Source organism: Lottia gigantea (genome assembly GCF_000327385.1).
Source record: "Lottia gigantea unplaced genomic scaffold LOTGIsca_5, whole genome shotgun sequence".
Lineage (NCBI taxonomy): Eukaryota > Metazoa > Mollusca > Gastropoda > Lottiidae > Lottia > Lottia gigantea.
In genome coordinates, this window is record NW_008709715.1 from 1,983,034 (window position 1) to 2,002,848 (window position 19,815).

Genomic DNA, 19,815 nt, shown 5'->3' on the forward strand with positions numbered 1-19,815 from the left:
CTCGAGGTTGAAGAAAATCTCGGAGAATTGAAATTTTTTTAAGGGACTCTAGTCTTCTGACTTCTGTGTAAGAAAGTGTAAGTAAGAGCAATTTAAAGACATTGTTGTGTACATATATATTATTGTTATTATTTGTTTGCTATGTAATTGCTTATTGTGTTTTTTTTAACATGTTGAATACTGTAGTTATAATATCAACCAGTGATATATCCAACTTCAATAAAATTATGGCACAATAGATCAAGCTTTAATATTCACTCTCAGGATGAGATTTTCACTTAAAAATCTGCCTGAACCTTTTAGCATTTTTGGCCATTAAAGTTAATTTGACATGTATTCCGTCATGTTTGAACAATTATTTCACCACCAAATATAATATGAATATATTTTGAGAACAAAGTATAAATATTTTATTATTATTTTTTTTATAGCTTTCATGTGCCTTAACTATATATTTGTAAACTGTTTTTAGCTTTGCAGCATATTGATTATTGCAATGTTAAGACTTCCTTTGGGAAAATTGTTTAAATGTAATTCTAAACCTTGCACAGTGGCCCTTTAATAAAAAAAAGTTATATGAAACTTGTAACTTCAAAAAAATTGACCCTTTGGGCTACAATCCCTTGTAATCAAATCAAGATTTTTGTTGTATTTTAATTTGTGTTGTTTAGTGGTAAGGTCTAATCTGATGGATTAGTTAACCTTTGAGTTAAAACGAAATAAAACTTCATATACCCTGAACCCAAGTAACATCACTTAAAGACTATGAACTTGGTAATGGCTGCTTGGGTATATAGTGCCTTATTATGTGGCAGGTTCTGGGGTTGAAAGGGTTAACACAAACAATAGTAGATGAAAAATAGTATACATGTATACAAACATGCAGTACTATTTAGTTATTACTAAAGGGGAAAATTAAGATATAAAACACAATAGTGATGATTTCTGATTAGTGTTATTTCAACAAGAGATAAACGGACGAAATTTCAATATAAATAACAAACAATCTAAAGTGATGAGATAAAACTTTCAAAATTTGTTGTTGAAACTATGAGAGTAGTAAAAGATTGTTGTCAAATCTAGTATAACTATCTAAAAATTGATTATATAGCATGATGTTCTCAGATGTAATGTACTACACTATGTGAAGAGTTCGATGTTGATAAAATTTCACTGCAAAACAAGCCAAATAAAACTACATGATATATTTACTCTTGGAAATCGATGACATATTTTCAATGAATTTTAGCAAGAACATTTACACTAAATCCTGACAATTGTATGCTTAATAATTTAAATAATGGATTCTAGTCAATATATGACTAATAAAACTAATACACATCATTTTTTTCACATTCAACCAGAATTATAATTTACAAGATATTAAATATACATATTAATTTATTTTTAGAAGATTTAATTTAACCATTTCTATGTGATAACAGAAGCCTCCCTAAGAATGGCAAAAGTCTCTCCAATATCAGATGAACCTGCAGTTATTTTAAAGTGAATGTCTACTTGCGTAACTCCTGACACTGAAGTAGCTCCTTAATTCAAAAGTGAAGTTTCCAAATGTTAAATGTTATTTCCTTTCTTTTTAATCCACATCAGACAATAATTATAATATACACAATTAATGATTAATTTCTAATTCTTCGGAATTTCAAATTTGTCATTTTTGAGACTTTATCTTACTTATTTTTAGCTATTTTTAATCTACAAGGACTAAGTTCCTATATAATATACTGTAGTCTAGAACAGATATTTGTTCACAACCAGGACTATTTAAAACATTAAAACAAGCAGTCCACTTTATTTTAGGTAGCAATAAAGATGGATTCTGTCTTACATATCCATTCTCTATATTCTACTTAAAAAAATAAAAAAGACTGCTGGTTTTAAATATCATATTGTCTCAAGTCCACAATTATCATTGTTGGATTATATTGAAGTTCTTGTTGTATACAATTGCCAGAAAAAATTCATGATAGGCCTACAATGAAACCTTTAAGTTAGAGAAAATATTATATTATAACTGCATAAAAGAAAAATAAAACAGAATAACAATAAGATATAAATATGAACATTAAATACACACAAAATATAACATAAAACAAGCAAACCTATAGGAAAATGTCAAGAGAATGTTGGCACACAGATTTGACCAAATAAACTTATAAATAAAACACATATCTCCAAATCTATCAACAAACATGACTGAATACATTTAAGTACTGTACATTGACTAATTTACTGATGTATTATTTAGGTATGGAACTAGTTCTCATGACCAATAGTACTATAGTTTCTTGTATATCATTCTATTACTAGTCTACTACCAATTTTTACTATTTTTTATCATTTTTTTAATTAATTTTTAATTTTATTCATTGCAAAAATATTTGATCTATTTTAATATTTAATTTTAGACAAATCAATAAAGACTATTTACCAGTGTTGTCAGACACTACCGGTTGCCAAACCATTGACTATGCGTTGCCATAATTCTTTACGACATGATTTAGAGCGCCGTAAACTCTGTAGTAGTTCTGTAAATTGTACCATACCACCTGGAGCCATATAGAAGGCATTACGAGCTCGACATACAATAGAAACAAATTCATCATAATCAGCTTGAGTAATATGATGTATTCTCTGATGGGCACATTGCATAAACCTGTAAAAAAAAAAAACTAATGTAAAATCTGTGTCCATGAAAAAAGAACCAATAGCCTTTCATTAATATTTCAAAAATATATGATAACCTTTCGGATTCAATAATACTTTGCCACAGGTTACATGTTTTGAATTATTCAGGATACTTATGCATAACAAATCAAAATTAAGTACTTAAATTCATTCTTAAAAAGATCAAATAGTAAAAAGTAAATATAATAAATGTACTTACATCTGTAAACATTTTTGGAAGAGAGAATTGAGAATGTTAGAACGTAGTTGATTAGATACATGTGTTGGATTGGTTGGATGAGACGCATTGTTATTTCTCGCCATAAATTTAGCAGCCTCCAATGCTAAATCATACAATATATGGGGACTAACAACAGCATTCACTGCACTGGCACAAAACTGTTGTATGTAATATGTTCCTGAAAAACAAAATAATGCAGTGAATTTTTTAACTGGTTAAGAAGAAAATACAATCTCGCCTCCAAAAGGATGTTTTATAGTGTTTTTTTAAATTGAGTTTTACTACTTTCTTATATATATAGATTAGGCCAGGAAATGCCAATATGATATGAGGAACTTTAGAAGAATCAGTCTACTCTTATTTAACTTATCTAAATGATTGAACAATATTTAAATATCATCCTCTGAGAGAGAAATAATGGGAATATACTCATGGTGTAAACCATCAAAAGCAATTTCATATTCTTACAGGTTCAAATGAGATCACCATCAAATTGAATAGATGATCCCGAATGTTTCTAAAAAAGAAATGTCTAAATAAATAATTATCAAAATTAGGATATGGCTTACCTAGTTTCATTGCAATACCCAGTAACCATTTGACATCTTCACCATAGGGTGGATTTCTAGCATATTTAGTTTGAGGTCTATCATCATGTACTCTTCTAGCTAACATCTCCATAGCAGACATACCAACTCTAAACGCAGCCATCACATAGTTAAACTGTGCTGGATTCTGTGATATAGAATGTCCATGAGCGTGTAACTGTACATTACCAGAAGCTTGTATCATTCCACTATTAGTTGTAGTTGATGTAGATGTTGTATCAACTGTATGGAGGGAATGAAATTGTCCATTTGGTGTTGATCCTGGTATATTACCTACAGTATTCACCTGACAACCTGGTCCAGTAGGGTAAACCTGCACAGCTGGTCCAAGTGGCCTCACATTAGAAGAGTGGTATGGTATTGGATGAGTTGGAAGGCTTTGCATATTCACAAACTGGGTTGGATTTTGGAAGGCATATGGGGCCATATAAGCAGGATGGATACTATGTATAGGTAAATGATGCTGAGTATATTGGTGTGAGAAAGGAGCAGGCACTTGTTGCATGTAACTATATGGTGGAACATAAGAATGAGGTAACTGGCCATGATGGGGTCCAGCCTGAGAGATCGCATAGGGAAGAACAACAGCCTGTGTAGCCATTTGACCATTGGCTTGTGGAAGGAGTTGTGGACTAGCTGATGCTGGAACTTGATTTTGAGGTGGTGTTTCACAGTATGGTGGTGGTAATACAGGATGATTAGCAGGACTATTTCTATCAGATGTATTAGATACTTGTTGTGGTATGACAGCAGCAGCACCACCAGCTCCTGCATTCTCACCACTAACATTATGGGATGAATTATCAGCATTATCACTAGGTTCAGTATTAGCTGCAACATCTTCAGACAGTTTATACCAATGTTTACCAACATCAAAAAGAACTTCTGGGAAGACTCCACCTCCTTTAGCAGCAGTTTCTACAGCAAGGCAAGCCCTCTCTAACATATCAGTACTCTGTTCTTTACACTGGAATAATGCTCGACTAACTTCAGTAGGATTGAGAGCATGAGCATGAGGCAGACAGGATAAAGCCAATTCAGCAGCAGCACGAACCATATTAGGATCTCGACCTCTTGAAGCTCTATCAGCTAATGAGGCAACTTCTGGTGGGGTTAAATGTCCTTCCCATGTATCAATCAAGATTCTGATAGCCACACTGCCGATGTCCATAGCTTGACCTACAATACAATTGTTGTGTGATGCATTATCTTATAGTCAAAAATTGCAGTAAACCAAAACTCATTCCCTGGTCATGATTCTCATCAATTTACCACAGATTGAAATTTGCATCTGGAGTAAAGCATTCTGCTGGTTATTTCTAAAAATAGACAAAATAATATACTAACCAGTTATCCAAGATACGTGTGATGAATAAGTTCTGGATAACCAATTTGGTGATACACAATTACTCAATCCTAAAGCATATAAACCTATTTGGAATGCACAAATATGTAGATTACGATGAGGTCCTGGTGGATTACTATTACTGGTGGGTTGAGTAAATAATGATGTTGAACTATTTCCACCAGCTTTAGTTAATATAGTTTTAGCTAATTCAAACATGAAATGAGCTGAAGCTTCAGATGGTTGATTAGGTATTGTTGGCATAATACGATTCTTTCCTTTGAATCTGAAATATACAAAATATTCATTACAAATATGTTGAGAATCATTGTCATTCTATTTAATCTCCAAATTGTCAAGTTTATTTTTAAAGATAACTAAGTATTTATTTTTCTTATAAAGTTTAATGTTGAACAACTCACCTCATGCCTTTAACAACAGCTGGAGAACTTCTAGAGTCAACTATTATATGTGGGGGTAAATTTCTATTTACAAATGGACTGGGGGGACTGAAATAAAAAGAATCAAGTAGGTTTGAGGTCTAAGAGACATATTAATATACATACATTTCTGTCAACAATCATTGATTCCACAGACAAATATAGTAAAAAAATTTCAATCTGCTTTCTTTTTTGTTGGTTTTGCTATTTACCTAATGAAACAAATTAATATAAAGTAACTCACCTTTCATTATCTCTAGGTATTCTTCTGGCACCTTTATCACCAGAGCTTGATGATCCTAGTGAATCACTTTCACCACTACTACCACTATCACTACCTGGACCTTGATGTTTACCAAAGTTACGTCTGACTAAGGTTGGTGAATTGTCACTAGAGGTTGTTTCTGGTGCACTACTGTCAATACTTGCCATGCCTAAATTAAAGTCAAGTAACACCATGAAGTGACAAAAATACATACATTAATACTGGTCTTTTAACACTTGATGACTTTTAATAATAGATAACAGATTCAGAGTCGATTGGTGTGATGAGCTTATTATTCAAAGTCATCAAACTTTCACACATCATCTGTATAAAAATCCACATCCAAGCAAATGACATCAAGATTCTCTAACCTAAGCTACAGTCTGACCTCATAATGATCTATTCATGATTTGGTTAAAAAATCTGTGGTTTTGTATTTTATGTATACAGAATGGGTATGAACATACCTTGTGATGGTTTTTTCTTCATACCAAGACACCTTATCTTAGCATCTAAAGCCTTGATATCATCCTCTTCTTCAAGAGCAGAACTATCAGTATCTTTACCACTAAAATATCAAAATACAGCAATCACTATTACAAGCTAGACTTTCAAAAAATAACCAGTGCCTTAGATCCCTTCTTTTTCTTGATAAGATGGAATCAAATCTGGTGAACCTTTAATAGCATAAATGTCAATGAATGCCAATAATTGCTACAGATGTACACTTTCTTTCATTTCCACCCTTTTCAGCGCTTATGTTATTCATTCCAATCGTTTTTTTTATGACTTGAAAATGTGCAGGAGGTCACATAATACTTTTTCAAAGAATTCCATGAACTACATTAAGACAAATTAGTAATGTTCCAAAACAGAAAATATTGTGAGAGTAATAATAAAATACCTATTATAACGACCAGTAATAGTATAAGTTGTTTTAGGTCGTGCTCCACCACTGATAGAACCAGGTAATGATAGGTTATGTGGAGGTAAACCATCAATATTGATTGAATCATTCATTGATTGTCGACTAGAACGTTCTGGTAGAAATAAAGTATCCAGATTAGATGCTGAAGGTTGTGGTGAAGGATGATGGTGATGATCACGTGGTGTGGTAGTATTACTAGAGAGACTAGAACTAATAGTATGACTAGTAGATGGTCTGTTAACCAGGTAGGTGACTAAACTTGGTGCTTTATACTGTTGATGTATTTCTTTATCTAATATCTTATCCATTATCTATAAATACAATGTTTGAAAAATCATTTTAAATATGGATTGGCAATGAAAGTTAAATGCTAGTCTAAGAGTATCAACCAATTTATACATGTACCAAAACCTGTTTGTCTTTTCAATAAATTCTTGTGCCTTCAAATAAAACAGCAAGCATCTTCAACTTTGAGGATCCAGGTTCTTTCTTAACAATCTTTACCATATTTTCTACAGCCAATTACATAAAAAAACAATATCACTAAAAAGGCTTAAGAAAACCACAAGACTGGCACTAATTCCTCATATGTGCCCACCCTCCATCCTTTCCTTCCCTTCCCTTATGAGCCCACAATGAGACCGACCTATTTGCTTGCAGACATAGCTATAAGAGTATAAGATAATCTACAATAATTCTATAAATTTAAAATGAAATTATTTACCCTACTAAGCCTAGTTTGATCATCTTTATATAGTAACAACATTGTCATAGCTAACTCTCCTCTTTGTCTTCTTGTACTCTCGCATAACAATGGATGTTCTGCTTCTGATACATTTGCTTTTAATCCTATAATACAGAGAATGGGGGTGAAGTTTGGTATATAACCTCCAAAATCTGATAATGAAATGCTTACGATCTAAGCCATATACACTGTGTTTCAACAAGTTTTACTGTATACTGTATCTTTCATTTACTTACCTAAAGCTGTGACAGCGGCATCAAAACCTAGCTTTTCATCAGCAGGGCCTCGACCTAGGACGAATAAAAAACATAATAAAATAGATTTCTTGATTGTCATGTCCTTAAGTGGTAATGTACAGCAAGATTTTCCTCTAGCCAGCATGTCAAATCCTCATATCACAACTATAAATTTTGGCACATACTCATCCGTGAACAATTCTTCTCATTTCTCCTTTTTTGAACAATTGATGGAAAAAACTTTACTGATCCAACCAAGAGCGACCCTAAGCTGAACAAGTAAATTTATAGAATACAATTATGGAACATTACAAAAAATATATCATATTTACATACCAGATAAACATAAAGAATCAAATATAAAGGTAGCTAAATGTAATGGTAATAGAGCTTCTCCTCTAGTTGTTATTTTACCCTCTACTAACTCTTCACCACGTCGACGTAATATATTTAACTGTAATAAACCTAGTGGTATCTTCTTTAACATTTGTAACAATTCTGATTCTTGATAGGCCAGTTTTACCTAAAAATATTTTAAAGTGTACATTATACAGCAGCAAATTATTGTTAATATGACCAGACATCTACAGTGAAATAAATCTGCAAAGTAGTAAAATGTGTCAATAAGTTAAAATAATAATTGATTCTCTTGGACATCAAATAGTGTAAAAGTGTCAAGTGAACATGGATTGCTTCAAAAGTTTTCTTTGAGCACTTGCAAATTTCCTAAATTTGTTGAAAATTCTTATCTTGAAAATCTCACAAAAACTAGCCCAGTCATTTTAGAGCTCATATCTGATATGACAAATAAGTCTCTATCAGCCTAAAAATGAACATACCTCTAAAGGTTTGCAAGATGCTGGTGGTCGTGGTAGATCTAAACCAAACATTCCAACTTGAAAGGCAAGATGATGACATTCAGTATCTTCTGATAAAACACTGACCAGAAAAGCTGCTTTAGCCAGTGTAGCACTAGCCAATAGACTTATACCATTCAAAGCTTTCTTCTTTTTGGCTATTAGAAAAGAGATAAAAAGATTGTAGATTACTCTGAATGTAAATGAAATAAAACATCATAGTAATATAAGTTAATGCATATGACTTTAAGGTTGTGTGACATCAGGGTTGAAAGGATTAAGAATTAATGAATCAATAAATTCTGTTTTGATGTTGGTATCTTAGTTAATCCATAATCCAATAATATGATAAAGCGTACAGAAATATCAAAATGGATCCTGAAACATGTTCGATTTTGCATTTAAACCCATTTAAAAGATTTGGATAAGGTCTAAATAGTTTCAATAATATGAAAGAGTAATCCTACATTTAGGAGTTGGTACATTAGCTGATTCTGCTAATAAATCAGGTGGATTAGCCAACATCTCTTCAGCAAGTTGTTTAGCTAATAAACAAGCATCTTTGGTATGACCATGAGCATGAAGGGCTTCTGCTCTAGCAAACAAAATCTACAATAGAATCCAAAGCAATTTAAAAGCCAAAAGTAATTATTCTTATACACATGACTTAGAATAAGGTGCCACAATGATAGTTGAGTGTGCTAAAAAAAAAACCTTTTAGATGTCAGTTGACATCCTATGGAAAAATTTGCAAAGATAAGTAACTGATGCAATTCTAGTGTGTTTATTTTCTCATGCCAAGACACTAACTGAAAATGGTTCATACAGATTGCAATAAAAATGGAACCAGGAATCAATGATTCTGTCTTGTCCAATGTCAGAAGAAATATTTATACTAACCTTTTGGTTATAAATGAGATTAGAGCTATCTTGAAGGTCTTCATACTTCTTGATACCAGCAAAATAATTTGGTTCTTCATTTTTCTTCTTTGATTCCACAGCCTTGGCTTTAGTATCATAGAAATACATTTGATACTCATCACCAGACTGTTGTGATTCTGAGGTAGAATGTTCTGTATTATTATTTGTAGCTCCACTACCTTGAGGAACTTGACTAGGATCAGCCAACTGTATGGCTGCTACTGCACCTGCCACCTCATCCACTAGATCAATAGCTTCAGCTTGATCTAGTTCTTCTCCTAACTCTTCATCATCAACATCCACACTACCAAATACTGGGTTATTCTCACCCTCATCCAGAGAATTGCTTCGTGAATGTAATAGTTTATTTTCATAACTAGAATCTGAATCTCGAAAATGTCTGTCAGGTTCACAAAATCCTTCTGAACCTGAACTAATAGCTCCATCTATATCATCGCGTCTATGTACAGTGTTGTCATGTCTTCCACGTGCACGTGGGTCCTGAGATCGTTTAGTATGAGCAGCATGTGAGGAGTTATCTGTACTAATAATGTCACGTGAACAGATAGTCATTGGTTGTATTCTAGAGGTTTTCTCTGATCCTTTACAACTAAAATGATAAACCCATCGTGATCCTTCCTTATCACAATAAGTCACACCACGTATTGGATAATCTTCCCATGTTAAATGACAAGCTTCAATTGCTGGTTTAAACCCTGGAAAGTTTTCTATATCATTCTTTTTAACATTACCACTACTATTATTACTAGAACTACGAGCTTTTCGTACTTTCTCAATAGTAGCTATATGCCAGTCTTTAAACTTAGTGCATAGATCATCTCTTTGTATAGGTGAAAGTTTAGGATTTAAAGCTCCTAATCTCCATAGAGTCACTATCTCTTCACAAAGACTAGCAGCAGCATGCTGAGTGGCATTAGCTGAACTATTACCACTTCTAGTAATATGTACAACACAACTATTATTTGGTGCAGAAGATTTCGTTGTGAACCACCAGATTAAAATCTGAAATAAATAAACTCATTTGGTACAGAAATAGTAGTTACTATTAATAAAGAACAAAAATGTTAAAATGCATTATCAAATCTGTTATTAAAGGACTATTCACACCAGGTACAACCAATGTAGGGCTTACACATTGGCCTTAACTTAAATTCTAATATAAATGTAGATTTTAACAGTTTGTTTATTTTACCCACCTGTTCACACTGAAGAACCTCATCAGTAACAATTTCTAACAATGGTACAGAATTACTGTCATGACGTCTGAACATCTCTCTAACTATTGATAATAAATTCCACATTCCTTCTGGTTCTCTACCCCGTAATGGACGTAAGAGACTCTGCCATTCAGCAGCTGCTGGTGGGGCACTAGCTGATAAATAGTTCACATCACTGCAATACAGAAGCATGAGATACAGTTAATGGTGTGCACTATGAGTGAAATAAGTTATATATACTCTATTATCTAGATACAAGAAACGACCACTTACTTTATTGTTACAGAACAAAACAATTGTCAGTATTAATGAAGTCATAGTGTTTAATAACTACATGTATTTTTATGTGGCAAGAATTCCAAAAAATAAGACTCTTACCTGAAAACCATAGGAGCAGGTACACAGAATTTGACTAGAGTTTTATTGATATTTTCATGTAATGTTGATTCATCTAGAGACCAGGATGTCTGTTCACTAGCTGGTGGTCCAGCAGTAGGATCTGTAAATAACACCAATTCTTTATATAGTCTCAGATTTAACAAACTATGCCATTCATTTACTTAACAATTTACTAAACACTAAACTTCATTTACTAAGACACTGACTAGGTTTGACTCTATACCAGACATTCAAAAGTTTCATTATTACGAATCTGTCAGTTAGAAAATGTAGTAAAATAGGTAAAGGCTATAGAATAAGAGAATATGACAGTTTGCTTTACCTGGTGCACCATAAACTGTATTTATAGCTGTTTCTTGTGAAGATAAAAGTTGATCCAATAATTTCTGTGCTGTTGGTAAAATCTGAAATTACATCAAAAATTCTTAATAGTAATTAATTTAACTACAGCAAATTAAACATGATATACTGAAGGCGGAATTAATGAAACAGAAAAGATCATCTTAGGTTTCAAATGATATCTAGAAATTTTGCAACTTTATTTTTCTATTTTTGAATTTCATCATGAAATATGATATTGAAGACTAAAATTAGATAGAGGGGAAGGGAGAGAACAAAGAATATAACCTGTTGTGGTAATGCACTGATTAAATACTGAGCAAACTTCTGTAACTGATCTCGATGTAATCTGGATAAAGATTCTGATACTGGTGCTCGTAAACATACTGAATTAGCCTGAAAAAATATCAATGTATACATAGAAAATTATAGTCAATGTAAAAAACTGTATAAAGACGGAAATGATATCAATACAAAACTACTGTATTAGTCTGAAATGATTTCAATGTAAACTACTAATTTAGTCTGAAATGATATCAATACAAAACTACTGTATTAGTCTGAAATGATTTCAATGTAAACTACTAATTTAGTCTGAAATGATTTCAATGTAAACTACTAATTTAGTCTGAACTGATTTCAATGTAAACTACTAATTTAGTCTGAAATGATTTCAATGTAAACTACTAATTTAGTCTGAACTGATTTCAATGTAAACTACTAATTTAGTCTGAAATGATATCAATACAAAACTACTGTATTAGTCTGAAATGATTTCAATGTAAACTACTAATTTAGTCTGAAATGATTTCAATGTAAACTACTAATTTAGTCTGAAATGATATCAATACAAAACTACTGTATTAGTCTGAAATGATTTCAATGTAAACTACTAATTTAGCCTGAAATAATATCAATGTAAAACTACTAATTTAGTCTGAAATGATATCAATACAAAACTACTGTATTAGTCTGAAATGATATCAATACAAAACTACTAATTTAGCCTGAAATGATATCAATACAAAACTACTGTATTAGTCTGAAATGATTTCAATGTAAACTACTAATTTAGTCTGAAATGATTTCAATGTAAACTACTAATTTAGTCTGAAATGATTTCAATGTAAACTACTAATTTAGTCTGAAATGATTTCAATGTAAACTACTAATTTAGCCTGAAATAATATCCATACAAAACTACTGTATTAGTCTGAAATGATTTCAATGTAAACTACTAATTTAGCCTGAAATAATATCAATGTAAAACTACTAATTTAGTCTGAAATGATATCAATACAAAACTACTGTATTAGTCTGAAATGATTTCAATGTAAACTACCAATTTAGCCTGAAATAATATCAATGTAAAACTACTAATTTAGCCTGAAATAATATCAATGTAAAACTACTAATTTAGCCTGAAATGACATCAATGTAAAACTACTAATTTAGCCTGAAATGACATCAATGTAAAACTACTAATTTCGCCTGAAATGACATCAATGTAAAACTACTAATTTAGCCTGAAATAATATCAATGTAAACTACTAATTTAGCCTGAAATGATTTCAATGTAAACTACTAATTTAGTCTGAAATGATATCAATATAAAACTACTAATTTAGCCTGAAATATTATCAATGTAAAACTACTAATTTAGCCTGAAATGATTTCAATGTAAACTACTAATTTAGTCTGAAATGATATCAATGTAAAACTACTAATTTAGCCTGAAATATTATCAATGTAAAACTACTAATTTAGCCTGAAATAATATCAATGTAAAACTACTAATTTAGCCTGAAATGATATCAATGTAAAACTACTAATTTAGCCTGAAATGATATCAATGTAAAACTACTAATTTAGCCTGAAATAATATCAATGTAAAACTACTAATTAAGCCTTAAATGGTGTTAATGTTAACAAACTGAATCATACTGAAATGACATCCATGAAAATATACTGAATATGTCTCTGAATTTCTCTTCAAAGTTTTGATATGTCTTTCCAATAAGGAATTGTTCATAATGTAAACAAAAATAGTTTTCTCTTGTTACTGAAGTAGTATATTTACCTGATGTATTCTATATAAACAAACAGCTACAACATGAGAACACCAGTATGCCTGACTTTCACAGTTACAATTACACAGAGTTATTCTTCTTCTGTCAAATACTACAGCTACACTACAAGCTTTATTACCCTGGGCCTGGTTCAATGATTGAGGTGGTAATATGGTAGCACTCAGATGAAATCCTGTAATAAATTATAATGATGATATGATGACAAACCTATTGGTCCCAGGCATCAAAACACATACCCAGAAAAAATTTGACAGTTGGCCTACTGCCATCATTATGTTATTTAATATGTCATTCATTAAAGTTTTTAATTAGGTAACAGATGAAAAAATTTCCACTTGTTCCATTTGTGATGTACTTGCAGAAATCACATGAAAATATATTGATTTTACAATATGCTGAGTCATAAAAGAGTAATATTTTAATGAAAAAAATATAATTTCACACATTCTTTTCACACTTTTTTTCTGACTGGTAATTAAATTCTTTTTTCCCAAGAATTACAATATATTTCTGATAATTTCAATTATTTGTATTGAAATTTTGGACTATCCTTAAATATACCATTGAAAAACTAAGACACAATTTGAAATCTAAATTTTACTCAAGTTCAAAGATCAACATCATAATTAAATAAGAAGGAAATTATAATAAAATAAGGTCAAGTGAGTTTAGTAATCCATGACCTACATTCAGAATGAATAAAGGATATTAGTATTATGTAGATAATATCAATACTTATACATTTCCTCTTTTTTCTACATAAGAACTTTATAGTAACTTTTAACAAAAATATAACATGAAATTTAATCTTCCCAATGGAATTAAAATATGGTTTTAAGTTGTAGGCTAATGGAAGTTTAAAAGTCTTTGTGTAATGTCATAGGTATAACAGTCTGTTTGAAGTCAGTAGACTAGTCAATGTACCTATTTATCTAACTATGTATATAAAGATAGGTAAAGATAAGTATTGTCAGTATCAGTATTTTAATCATCAATCACACCAACAACTACATACATTATATACATCTTTACCCATTTCTCACCCTTAATAACCCCATATTCTTTTTTATTTGTGTGTTCTGACTGTCCACTATTATTCTTTTGTTACAAAGTACAATAAAGATCACTGGGATGTGATAGCTTAAGCTCACAAAATGGTCATATTTCAAACAAAATTAGTATTTGTGACTACAGTTGTCACTGGACATATAATTACTAGATTTCAAACAGAAATAAGATCAGACTGGCTATTTTAGGTTTAATTAAAATTTATTTACCTCTAGACCACATTTTTGTATTCTTTTTAAAATGCTGTGGGTATAGAGCAAGATCAATGACATGTTCTAAGGACAATGTGCTTTGAGTATTGGATGGATATCAGCTCAAATTTGCATTAAAGATGGGATCCCTTATTTTCATTTATGAAAATGAAAATGCTAATACTTATATGAATAGAAAGAAGAGGTGTTCTAATGACTTAAAAAAAATACCAGTTTGCCTCACATGTCAATAATTAAATCATAATTAGCTAAATTAGAAGATAATTACAAGCAGAATTTCAATAAGTGGCCGATCAAGAAAAGTCAAATAGTCTTTTTTTGTTTATACAGACTGTACATACATGGACATTTATGAGTGGTTAAAACTCTTAATTATATGCAATAAGAACAGAATGATTTGATCAAGAATACATGATAATACATTAGAAACATCAATTAATCAACTAAAATATAAGGAAACCCATCATTCAAGAAATGAGTAAAGCGTAATAAGTGTAAAATATGTCATGGAGAAAATACTTGATGATTGTTTCTTTTAACTTACCAATTTGTATGACTTCTTTAACTGCCTTACTTTTATATAGATGTTCTCCTTTGGTAAATTCATCTGCACTGCCATTAGATAAACAGGAATATAATCTGAAACAAGAAAATACCATTATACATGGTACAAAGCTGGTGTATGCTCATTGCATCTGAAATTAGGAAATTTATTGTATAGAAGTTTGTTGAATCTATTTCATAAATCTAGAGAGAATATACAAGACCAATAACCAATTAGCGGACTTGATCTAAAGGATCATTACTTTAAGCCATTTAAAGATCATTTATTCAGAGTTCTGCGGCCCATTTTTCTACTAATAAAAAGGAGAAATGGGGAGAATTAAGCCAGGACTGCAGAATTAGTCTTAACTTTTTTTTCTTTCAACTATCAAGGAATTGAAATTCGGAACATGTTATTGCTACACATCTTTTTAAGTTAGCTGTTCCAATCCCCAAAATAGACAGGATCAAGGCTTTCTGATTAAAATTCTGTCTGAATCACAATAAGCCTGTTATGTTGTTTTCAAAAAAATCTATAGTAAGAAATAAGGTCAGTAAAAAGGAAAGGAATAGAATGAAGAAAAGAAATAATATATGAGATATTATAATATATAAGATTATTTATTTTTAAACAATGCCAGATGTTTGTAATCAATATAAAATCCTGTTGTTTATACATGTTCCAACTAGTCAGCAATCTTATAAATAACAACACATTCTTTATATCAATATCTTCCATTCAATTTCCATATCATATTAAATCAGGCCTGACCACTGATAGTAATTTCAAATCTTTCATTATAGAAAACAACTTCACATTGATACCTTACATTTGTTTTTTTGCAGGAAACAAATCTTAAAGTTATTTAAAGTTTGTTTTTTAACCATTCAGAATACAGGGACACTTATATACCTTCTTTTGAAACACATCACTTCACATTATTACATACAAATTTAAAAAACTATTTCAAGATAATACTGGAATGGTAGTTAGTCAATACTAAACTGGTGGTTTTATTTTATTAATGATTATTTGATTTCTTAACTGATGGGTAATTAGAAATCAGTTCCCCAAGGTAATTTATTACGTATATGCAAGTATTTAATTCAAAATTAATACCAGACACTGTTATAAACCTACAAAACAGCATGATCATCATAATACAATAAAAAATAAATTATTCTGTGTGAGTTTGACAACCAAGATTATATATCATGCAGATAGACAAGGTATTAAAAACTTAATTCCAGTATGCTGACTTTACAATTTTGTAAAAAAAAGACCAATCAATATACCAAAAATTAACTAAGAGCCATAATGAAAGTATAAGCTTATCATTTTGGTTGAAAATTCTTTCTTAGAAGCTTAATATCAAAAAATATATATTAGGTGTCGGTTTAGAAAATAAAAAAAAACATTCAGTTCGGCTGCCATATGAAAAGCTACCAACATAAGTAAATAATTCGAAGAATATATCAATATCATTAAAGTTTGAATGGTGAATAGAGGGAGCCATAATATACACATATATAGTTTGCGTTGTACTCGTGAGGCTGCTCATTAGACAAAGACATCTGTATAGGTCAATAAATTGTATACTGGTAGGTAAAAGGGATTGAAATATTGGGTGTCTGTAGGTTAACACTGCTTAATGCTGTATGTACACGAACATATCTGATTTTTGTCGTTGATGCCAAAACGGATTAAATCGTTTGTGTGCCCGTGCTATCACAACAAGATTTTTGCTTTGACGGAAGATTTTGAACATCAAAACAATTTTAGTTTTCCCCAATTTTTCTCACTTCGCAGATGGTTTTCTTTATGTGACTACCCCCCCCCCAAAACGAGAAAAGACTCCACTGAACGTCATTACCCAATCAGATTCATTCTCACTTCAACTGCATGATCATTGCATGATTATCGACATGGGGAAAAAGCCAGACTGGAGATTTTTCGTCTTCTTGTGTGCCCGTAACTACAATCCAATTGTACAATGTGATATACATGTGGGTGTTCTGTATAATTGGTACAATGAGTATTCACAAGATTGAATTATATCTATAGGCATGTTATATTGACTATTATCTGTACCAACCTAATTTACACACTCTAATCTATATTGACCTACACTCTGTTTGGCAGATCTCTTGTCACTGTTGGCTGCTTCTTTTTGTAGGTGTGTCATGCCAATCCTTACTTCAACAATTTTAAGGTGTCCAGGCTTGAACTTATTTATGCTATTGAGCTTGCTTACTGGCATTCCATTTATAATTCATATCAAAATTGATTTCTATAAGCTTATGAATATGTAATTCATAATTCATTGAATGGCCAATACAACTTTAGATAGAACCAAACTTAGTATAAAAAAATTTCACACATCCTACTGCTTTACATAATGTCATAGTCATGTCTCATATTTGGTTTTAAGACAAACTAAAAATCATTTGTTATATTTTGGAAAGTTAATTGGTCATTAAGAAACCAGAATTTGTCACCTTATGACAATGAGAATGCTAAAGATATAAAATTTAGGTACAATAATGCTTTAACTTTTATAGATTTTCAACCTTTAATATATCAATTTTACAAACCTGATATCCTCCTCATTTTCAGGGAAGCTCCAGAAAGCTATTCTAAGTTGAAGCCATTCTGGAATTGGTTCTGGGTAATGTTCAACCACCTCAAATGGTAGATGACAGGCAACAGCTATGGCCGATAATTCAACCAATGGTGTAACTTTGTCTGTAAAATAACAGAACAAAAGATTAGTATAATAATTTTATGTTTTAGCCATTTGTTGTAAAAGTCAACCTCCAAAAACAACTGTCCCAATCTGTAAATGAAACATTTGCCTGCAGTGTAGGAAATGAACTCCTGTCAAGTAGCATGCACATCAAAATATGCCCATACATTGGGTGGGTGGGGGCATTTTCCCCCTAGAAAAGTGGTTTATTTTTAACAAATTTAAGAGCAAATTAAAATCATTTAGAAAGAGGTTTCCCAGAAAAAATGGGTAGGCTACAATTATAAATAATCATAATGATAACAAGTTGGTAACAAGCTGAAGTTGTGATATATACTATCATAACTACTTTGTATAGAGACTAACATACATATAAAATAGGTCATTGAGTACATTTAATATGGATTATTACAATTAATACTCTAAAAATTAACCTAAAAGGAAGTATAGAATTAAAAAAAAGCCTATGAATGAATTAGATGATGAACGTAGCATAAACACCTTTCTATGAATTAAGTAAAACAATGTTTTCATTAAAAGGAGAGTTCCACCATACATTTAGCCAATTGAACTTCAATCTCAGAAACCGGATTTTTTTTAAGCTGGGCTAATCAATAATAGTGTTCACAGCTCCCTGTCGAAATTTGACACTTCAAACCGATGCATGTCCAGAATTTTCCGTGTTTGAAAGTTAAAATTTTGACTCGTCTTTTCTTAAGACTATACCGGATAGAAATAGAACGTAAAGTGTCTCATTTTAGGTATTTTTTGAAGGAATCGTGCAATTTTTGTACCTTTTAAGTACTTCAGAAGACTATTTACAAATATTCGATGATCTGTTTTACAACCCTTGAAAATGGCGAACCTATCCCTTTATAATAGTGATATTGGTATTATTCTACTATTCACATAACAATGAACAGACTGGTGTTTTTAGTCCATTTCTGCTAGATTGGTGCAGCTACTCACATACATAGATGAAATACTGCAGCTAGTGGTAAAAATCAGTCTATTGGAGTTGAACTTACCATTCAATAATTTTTAACAAAATTTGTTTGGAACCATGGTAATGCGTTAAATGAAGAAACATACAGCCATCTTAAATGAGTTCACATAATGAAACATCATCAAATACTAGGCATAACAGTAAGGGCCTATAACTTTGTTATTATCAGGGCAAATATGAAGTAGGGCTGATGTCAGTGATGAAAATATTATATTTCTTTACTATCTTGTCAGATTTGCATACCACTGCACTAACACTTCAGCAATACTTTTTTAAACATGATAAGAACACACAAAATATATTCCTGTCATGACTTTGAAGTGATAAATTGCCACCTGTAAAAGGGACAATAACATTAATGAAAAATACAACTCAGTTAAATTAAAAACTTTCAAAAGTTTATTTTGAGCCATATATTATAAATATTTTTACCTGGTGAACGACTACATAGAATGGTCTGACCACCATTTTGCCTCTTCCAACCTCGCCAGTTGTTGCAAAGACTTTCAGGTTCACTGATCCATGAGCATAATGAATCTTCCTCAAATCTATCGCTGTCCTCGAAAGAAAATCTATCAACATCATAATCCCACTCCTGTATCATTAAGTCCATGGTGTTAAAAAGAGACAATGAGAAAGAAATACTTTATGGTTGCTTCACGAATGAAGGCTAACCAATCACCTCAATTCTCAAACTGGTCTCCCAGAACCAGAGAGATCACGGCTAAAGTCGAAGTATTTTCTCTTTTGACTAATTCTGAGCCATCATTCTGTTATCAAAATACCCTTCAACGTAAGTACGATGTACTTATTGCAATTTTGTCCAGCTGAAAAGACCAAATTAGAACAAATAAGGTCAAATATACTGGATTCTGTCCCGACAAATCATGTTGTAATGG

General features: G+C 31.3%; 1 protein-coding gene across 1 annotated transcript; it reads right to left on the reverse strand.

Moving 5' to 3' along the window:
• Positions 1-937: 937 nt before the first annotated feature.
• On the reverse strand, positions 938-19,520 carry LOTGIDRAFT_209983 (hypothetical protein; the record flags this gene model as incomplete). Its single annotated transcript, XM_009061836.1, has 23 exons — positions 938-2,677; positions 2,909-3,107; positions 3,499-3,664; positions 3,878-4,173; positions 4,321-4,716; positions 4,885-5,168; positions 6,492-6,826; positions 7,240-7,364; positions 7,497-7,544; positions 7,682-7,741; positions 7,842-8,019; positions 8,336-8,511; positions 8,821-8,962; positions 9,254-9,426; positions 9,604-10,297; positions 10,492-10,687; positions 10,891-11,011; positions 11,234-11,315; positions 11,539-11,646; positions 13,331-13,512; positions 15,165-15,259; positions 17,759-17,909; positions 19,349-19,520. 23 exons carry the CDS (start codon positions 19,518-19,520, stop codon positions 2,461-2,463), a joined length of 4,596 nt encoding a protein of 1,531 aa, XP_009060084.1. The 3' UTR covers positions 938-2,460.
• Positions 19,521-19,815: the final 295 nt, after the last annotated feature.